Below are 7,792 nucleotides of genomic sequence, written 5' to 3'. Positions count from 1 at the left end.
TAGGACCTGTGCTTCTCCTGGGGGTCAGTAGCTCCTAAAGAGTATGTTCTCAAACCTTAATCCCTTTGATTGATTACAAGTATTTATTGACGGCTGAATTCATTGCTCCCGGCCACACGCGCAGTGGATGCCTGCAGCCCAGTTAGGGCGTGTCAGAGGGCAGGCCGGGTGACAGGCAGCCCTGAAGCCGCTGGCCTGCAGGGAAGGTGGCGTCTGCTGGCACGGTGTGCTTACATTCTCCCCCCTTTCTTTCCAACGGGCAGTACTTGGTCATGGATTACTATGTGGGTGGCGACTTACTGACCCTGCTGAGCAAATTCGAAGACAAGCTTCCCGAAGACATGGCGCGGTTCTACATCGGCGAGATGGTGTTGGCCATCGACTCCATCCATCAGCTTCACTACGTGCACAGGTACGCCCCCTCCTGCCCAGGCGCGGGGACCCTGCTTCACGCCTCAGACCTTCCTTCCAAGTTGCCTGAGCCACAGGCCTGGTGCTAGGCTGTCCTGCGGTCTCACCGGGAGTGAGTCCCCGGCCCTCTCATCTCTGCCTTCTGTGGCTACCGTTGTGATGGCCTAAGGCCAGTCGGCTGGAGGCACCTGTCTTGATGTGTATGTGACACCCACTCACCCTTCTCCGTGAACCCCTCCCCAGGGCGCCCGCCCTCTCTTGGCACGGCAGACCCGGACCCCTCTGCGCCCCCGTCTGCGTCCCCCTCTGCGTCCCCGTCTGCTGCTCAGCTCGCTGTGCTCTCAGTGTCACGCTAACCCCCAAGCACCCACCGTCTCAGTCCCCCCAAAACACTGGCAAAGGCTTGAGGGAGGGAAACGTCAGTTGCAGCAACGTAAGGCTGTATCTGGACCACCCGGGACAATGTTGGGCAGCCCCGTAAGGCTGTATCTGGACCACCCGGGACGATGTCGGGCAGCCCCGCTCTCCCTGTCCCCACTCTGTCCTGTCGCTCCTCTGCTGGGAGGGCAGATCCTGTGGTGACTCTCCAGCACATCTGTCCGCAGCTCTGCCTTCTAGGACTTGAACGTTCAGTTCTGTGAGGTTTTTGGTTTTGGATTTTTTTAAACTAGTTTTCCTTTTTTTTAAATCAAAATAATTTTGTGTTTTGTTTTGTTTTTTAATTTGCTAGAGGGTGCATACACCGGTCAGGGAGGAGTGAGAAAGCACTGCCCCGTGAGGCGTGCTGACTCCACAGTCCCTTCTCATCTCTTCCTCTCAGTATTGGGCACGCTCATACACCTGCCCAGCGCATTTTTCAAGCCACCAGCTCAGGACCCGAACCACGTGGTGAGCCTCGTGAGATAGAGCTCTTACCCTCTCAGCTGCTGGGTGGCCTGCTGATTGTTTTGTGTGTTTGTTTCTAAGAAGTTTTTGCCTTAGGGTACATGTGCTCATCGGGGAGAGAGACAGAGACAGCAAGAGGGAAAGTAAAAAATCAGCCCTCAGGAAGGATGACTGTACATCTCCTCCTTCTCCACACTCCTCTTAGGATCTTAGGCACGCACCCACTTGTGCCTGGGCCTGAGTTTTCAAACCACCAGGTCTGGGACCTGAACCACAGTCGGCCATGTGGGAGTCTGTCGACCTAACTGCTGTGCCCTTGGCCGGCACTTGACTCCTATATGGCTGACTGTGGTTCGAGTCCCGGCCTTGGTGGCTTGCTTGCTTGCTTTCTGTCTTTCTCTCTGGTCAAATTAAAATAATTAGAATAACAATAAACATAATTCAATAATTTTTTTAAGAGAGGTTTTTGCTATAGGGCACATGTACTCGCCAGCGTCAGAAAGTAAGAAATCAGCCCCTGTGGGGTGGGGGTAGTGGCCACACTGCAATCCCTTCTCTTTTGCTTTCCTCTTGGGATTTTGGACACACACACACACACACACACACACACACACACACACGCCCAGTGTAGTTTAAGCCCCTGGATCCAGGACTTGAACCATGGTTGACCGCGTGATAGTCCAGTGATGTAACCATTACACCGTCTGCTGGTCCTTAAATAAAATAATAATTTTTTTGAGAGATTTTTGCTATAGGGCACGTGTGCTCTCTGGGGAGACAGAGGAACAAAGTGTGAAATCACCTCCCAGGGTGAATGGCCACGCCACAGTCCCTTCTCCCTTCTCCTCTCACACACACATGCACCCTGAGTGAGTTTCAAGCTGTCAGGTCCAGGACTCGCACTGCGGTCAACTCTGGGGGAGTCCAGCAACGGAACCATTACGCCATTTGCTGGTCCCAGTAAAACAATTCGTTTTTTTAAAAATTATTTAATTATTTTAATTTAATCAGAGAGGGACAGAGTGATTGAGAGAAAGAGAGAAAGTGATTAAGTGAGCCGTCAGGCCTGGGACTCGAACTGTGGTTGACCATGTGGAAGTTTAGTGTCCCCAGTTGCCATGCTACCTACTGACTCCCCAGTAAAGTAACTCTATAAGGAAAAAAAATCAAATAATTGAGGGCTGGCCTGTGGCATGGCATTTGAGACGCTGGACCCCTGCCTGCATGGCTGACCCTGGACCAGGTCCCCGGCCTGGCGGCTTGCTTTCTCGCTTTCCCTTTCTCTTCCTCTCTGTCTCTTTCTAGTCAAACTAGAAACAAAAATTAAATTAAACAGCTCTTTAAAAAAATTATTAAAAGTCAAATAATTCTTGGGTCAGACTGGTTAGCCTGGTGGCTAGAGGGACTGGATTCCAGAAGGCTGACCGTGTGGTTTGAATGCTGTGCTGGTGGCTTTAAAAACATGGCGGTGAGGTATACATGTGTGCCCCCAAATTCCTAAGAGGACAGTGGAGGAGGAGGGATTGTGGCATGACCATCCCCCCAAGGAGTGGACGTGCTTTCTCATTTAACCCTCGCTCTGTCTCTTTCCAGTGAGTACATACACCCTCTAGCAAAAACTAGAAAGAAAAAAAAAGATAATTCTACAGGGCTTATAACAAAAATAATCTTTAGTCTTGCCCACTCTGATTTCACTGGCTCAAGGAATTACTGTAAGTTTTTTAGATGTTTTCCTACTCTTTATCTCCATATTTCTAAATAATAATCCATGTTGCTAATTTCTCTTTGTCTTAGATGACATGTATTGAGGCGGAGATTTCCCTCTTCCACTTAGTTACTGTCTGTCTCACCTCTTGGCTCACACCTGTCTCCCACACACATTCTCGACTCCTCCCTCTGGTGCACGGTCTCGCTGGGGGAGTAAGTCACTGCTCAGCGTCCGTCACGGCACAGCTAGGTCAGCAGTACTCACAGCTACTCAGGCCGAGCCTCGTGGCGGACCATAGTTAGCGGTGCTCACGTCCGTCCTTGTTCTCAGGAGTTACCAGCTCCCCGATTTCACATCAGCTCTCCCTCTGTAATTATCCCCAGATGTTACGGCCACGTTTCCAAACCCCGCACCCTCAGACGTGGCACACCAGGTAGCCTTTCCAAACTTGTGTTGGAGCCGTGGCGCCCGTCTCTCTCATTCCTCTCTGCTTCGGTTGTCGTAACTAATCCTGAGATTGCTGTTCTGTTATGTTCTTTTTTTTTTTTTAATTTCTTTTAATTTGCCAGGGGTCATGCTCATAAGAGAGAAAGAGACACAGAAAGAGAGGGAGAAAGCACCCCCCTCGGGCACGGTCACACTGCAGCCCCTCCTCCACTCTGTCGGACCCGGGGGCGTGCATGCACGTGCACCTCCGTGAGTCTCAAGCCACTGAGGCCAGGGTTTGAATCGTGCAGTTGGTCCTGTGGGACCTAGCTATCCTGACCACCAGGCCACGGGCTCGCCGTGAGCTTCCTTTGCAGGTGGAGTCCCACGCACCTCTGGGAAGGGGTGCCCTCATTGTGGGCCGTTTGTCTTCCTTTCCCCCGGCTCCTGTTTGATTTGGGAGCAGGGAGCGTCCATGGCTCCTGCAGGAGGGGGCGTGTGGGAAACGGTTCGAGAGCAGCGTCTCTTTTCCCTGCACACGCGACGAGGCTTATCCAGGCGGGCTTCAGGGTTAGGTCGCTTCCCCCTCAGGATGTGGAAGTGTGCCAGTACTGCTGTCGAGTGGCACCCAGGCTTTGTGTCGTGAACCCTTGTGAACCCGTGTTCAGGCCACACTGCTGCAGCTAGGCAGGGTGTCACTTCACTGCTGGGGAGGACACTGAGGCTTTCAGAGGTGCCGTGACTTGCCAGGGGCCACAGGCTGATGCCTATGGTGCTGTGCGCCCTCCATGGCTCCAGTGGTCAGTTTGCACTGACCCAGGACATTCAGGGCCTGCCTTAAAGGGACATGCCCACTGCTGGTGTGAGGGTCCGGACGGCGCTTGTCCTCCCCTTCCTGTGTGTTCTTGACTAGTCCTGTGGCTTGTGCAGCGGCACTCAGAGGTTTTTACCATTGAGATTTTTAAAAAATTTAAAGAATGTTTTATTTAGCTTTATTTTTCATTTATTTATTTATTCATTCATTCATTCGTTTATTAATTTATTTATTTGTCTAAATTTGACCAGAGAGGGACAGAGTAAGAGACAAAGAGAAAGTGAGAAAGCAAGCCGCCAGGTCCAGTACTCGAACCGTAGTCAGCCATGTGGGAATCCAGCGCCCCTAACCACCATGCCACCTGCCAGCCCCACCATTTAGATTTTATATGCTACCCTCTAGACAGAACTTGGCCTAAGTCCCAGTAGAGGTGAGCGTCTGCACTTGTCCCAGAACTTAACCTGCCTGCTCTGTGGTGCTGTACCCTTCTGCCCTCCACCTCCTTGGCCAGCTTCTTCCTCATTTCTTATCTGGCTCTGTAGAAGCTTTGCTCTGTCATTTGCCTTCTGGGCACAATCGACATGAAAACGTCTAACACAGAAACCGTTCCCCACGGTCAGCCATCATTCAGGCTCCGTGCCTGCATGGCCCAGGCTCACGATAGAAAACAAAGCCACATTTCACAGCCGGCGTCCCCGTCCCAGGCAGACTCTGAAGTGGAGGACAGCCGTTTTAGAGGCAGAAGTGATGGGTCTCTGCACAAGAGTGGTTGTCAGCTGAGTGACAGCAGGACAGGGGCCTGGGGCAGAGCCTGGGCCACATTGCTGAGGGTGCCTTGGGCTGTAGTGACTGGGCAGTGCCGACCGCCCACTGCCTGGCCTTCCGTGGGTTTAACGGCTTCCTCCTGGTGCTGGAACCTGCACCCCGTGAAAGCTCCCTGAGTGAGGGAAGCAGTGGAACTGCCCGTAGGCAGGTACAGTTCCCTCCTGAGAGGTGGGCCCTGATCCCAGGCTCCAAGGAACACGGAGCCCAGGAAGGCAGAGACTGGTGGTGACAGGTACACTAAGGATTGGAGAGGGAGAGCACAGAGGACACACGGCACCAGCAGAACAAGAGCAGGTTTAAGAAAAGGAACATTGGGAACCAGCAGTTAGCGTAATGACTATGTCACTGGACTCCCACGTAGTTGACCATGGTTCACGTCCCAGAACCGGTGGCTTAAAACTCATGCTGGGCGCGTGTGCGTGCGTGCCCAAGATCCCGAGAGGAGAACGGAGGAGGAGGGATTGCGGCATGGCCATCCCCTCTGGGGGGTGATTTCTCGCTTTCTGTCTCTATGTCTCTGTCTGTCTGGCGAGCACACGCGCCTTATAGCGAAAACCTCTCCAAAAAAAAAAAAAAAAGATAAAAGAAAAGGAACATTCAGGGCCAACAGGTGGCATGGAGGCTAAGGCAGCTGGATCCCACACGGCCGGCAGTGTGGTTCAAGTCCCAGACCCGTGGCTGGGTGCACGTGCATGCCTGGAATCCTGCAAGGACAATGGAGAAGCGATTGCTGTGTGGCCATCCCCTCGGGGGTGATCGCTCACTTTCCCTGTCTCTCTGGCGATTGCACATGCCATATAGTAAACTCAGAAGGGGGTAGTATTCAGACAGCAGAAAGGGTCTCGATGAATAGGCGGTGTAGCAGAAGAGGCAGAAGGTAAAGCAGAGGAAGTCAACCAGAGGTAGGAGACTGGAGAGAGGAGATAGGGTGGTCGCAGCGGCTCTGGAGCCGCCCTCGTGTTGGTGGACTGCGTGTTTCCGGGCGGAAGCTTCCCATGATGGCGATGCTTGGTCCTACCTGCAGTGGGGTCGGAACGCGGTGGGCCAAAACTGCTGGTCGGTTTACAGCAGGAAGCTCCGCACGAGGAGAGGGCAGACCGAGGGAGTGGATAGCTCCATGGTGGGGCGTGGTGGCCAGAGGAAGTGCTGGGAGGAATGCCAGACCGTGGCTGATGTGGGACTGAGCTCCCCCACGGCCATCGCTGAGCCAGTCACAGCAGCCTGGAGAGAGGCCTGGGGTGACGGGAATTGCTTCTCAGGCCTCAGCCTCACTTTCCTAAAAACGCCCCTGCCCCTGAGTTTGGAAGAGAGCAGATTGAGGCAGCCCCAGCACGTGGGGTCCCAGGGACCACTGGCACAAAGGGCCTTCTGTCTCGGTGCCGGGGACCACCTGCCTGTCTCAGAGGCACTGCTGTTAGAGGTGCTCGGCCGCACCCTGAACCTCCCGGCGGCGTTTTGCTGAGAGGGCCTTGCACCTGTGATTTCCCTCATGTGAGCACAAAGTCCCATTTTAGAAAGAGCATGTATTGTTGGTGTTCTAGTCACACTGCCCACCAGTCCCAGGTGCGTGTGAGTGGCTCACAGCTGAGCACCCTAGAAGAGAAAGGAAGGCACAGCCTTCTAAAGACCTTCCCTCCATTCTCCTCTCGGGCTCCTGGGCACGCACGCATGTGCGCCTGGCATGAGTTTAAGCCACCGGGTTCAGGACTTGAACCGTGGTCGACCACATGGGAGTCCAGCAACATAGCCATTATGCCACCTGCTGGTTCCCCGCCAGCACTCTTGAAGAATACGGTATCACCACCGTGTTGATATGTGTGTGTGGGCGGGTCCGTTTCTCTGGGTTAGGCTATGGAGGGTATCCCATCTTAGGCACACGACGCCCCACCCGCCTGCGCCATGCCAGTGACCGAGTGGGTCACCTGGTTTGTGGTTTGGAAAGCCTTTTCTGCTGTGTGGCTAATGCGCCTTTCCCTGTGGGGAGGGTCTCCACACCATGCATGTGCCTTCCTCCTCAGACTGCCTGCCTCCCTCCCTGGGTCTCGTACCCATTCACGATCTTGGCCTGGGCCAGGCTTCACCGTGATAGTTGCAAATTGATACCCGAACTCCAGGCCCTCCGCCCTGACTGGCACCAGTGAGGGAGCGCCTCCTTTCTTGCCTGTTTTCGGACCAGCATGGCACCTAGGCTCTGCATGTCCCGGTCATGGCTCGGTGTCTTCGGGCTCAGTGACCCTGTCTGGCCGTGGAAGTCCTCCTAGCTGCCTGTGCTTCGGCACAGCCTTCTCCTGAGCACACCCGAGTTCTGGCTCCTCCTGTGCCCCCCGGAGATCTGGTTCCTCTAGGGGGAACGTCCCAGGTCCAGGCGATGGGGTGAGGTGTGCTTGTTCCTGCAGGGGTGTCTGCGCCACAGTCTCTTCAGCGACAGCCTGTAAGAATCAGATGTGTGCGACCCATGTTTGCGGGCACATGCACCTACCTGTACGTGATCACGGAATCACCAGGGACGCCTGGCTCCTCCCAGTCCGCGCATCTCTCCCTCTACTGCCCGCTCCCGCTGCTCTCCCAGCGGCATGGGTGCTGTCTCTCTCCCGCTGCTCTCCCAGCGGCATGGGTGCTATCTCTCTCCCTCTGCTCTCCCAGCAGCATGGGTGTTGTCTCTCTCCCGCTGCTCTCCCAGCGGCATGGGTGCTGTGTCTCTCTCCCTCTGCTCTCCCAGCAGC

At 54.5% G+C, this 7,792-nt stretch overlaps 1 protein-coding gene across 2 annotated transcripts in view; it reads left to right on the top strand.

The window, feature by feature from the left end:
* CDC42BPB (CDC42 binding protein kinase beta) overlaps nucleotides 1-7,792 on the top strand; it is a gene marked incomplete at its 5' end in the record, with an annotated part of 125,229 nt that overhangs the window by 54,689 nt on the left and 62,748 nt on the right. For both annotated transcript variants that reach the window (XM_014592214.1, XM_006160036.2), the window contains 1 exon segment: nucleotides 264-412. In XM_014592214.1, coding sequence (XP_014447700.1) covers nucleotides 264-412 — 149 coding nt within the window.

This window comes from Tupaia chinensis, unplaced genomic scaffold, assembly GCF_000334495.1.
Source record: "Tupaia chinensis unplaced genomic scaffold, TupChi_1.0 Scaffold000671_2, whole genome shotgun sequence".
Lineage (NCBI taxonomy): Eukaryota > Metazoa > Chordata > Mammalia > Scandentia > Tupaiidae > Tupaia > Tupaia belangeri.
The sequence above is the reverse complement of the archived record's forward strand: the minus strand, read 5'-3'. Positions and strand labels throughout refer to the sequence as shown.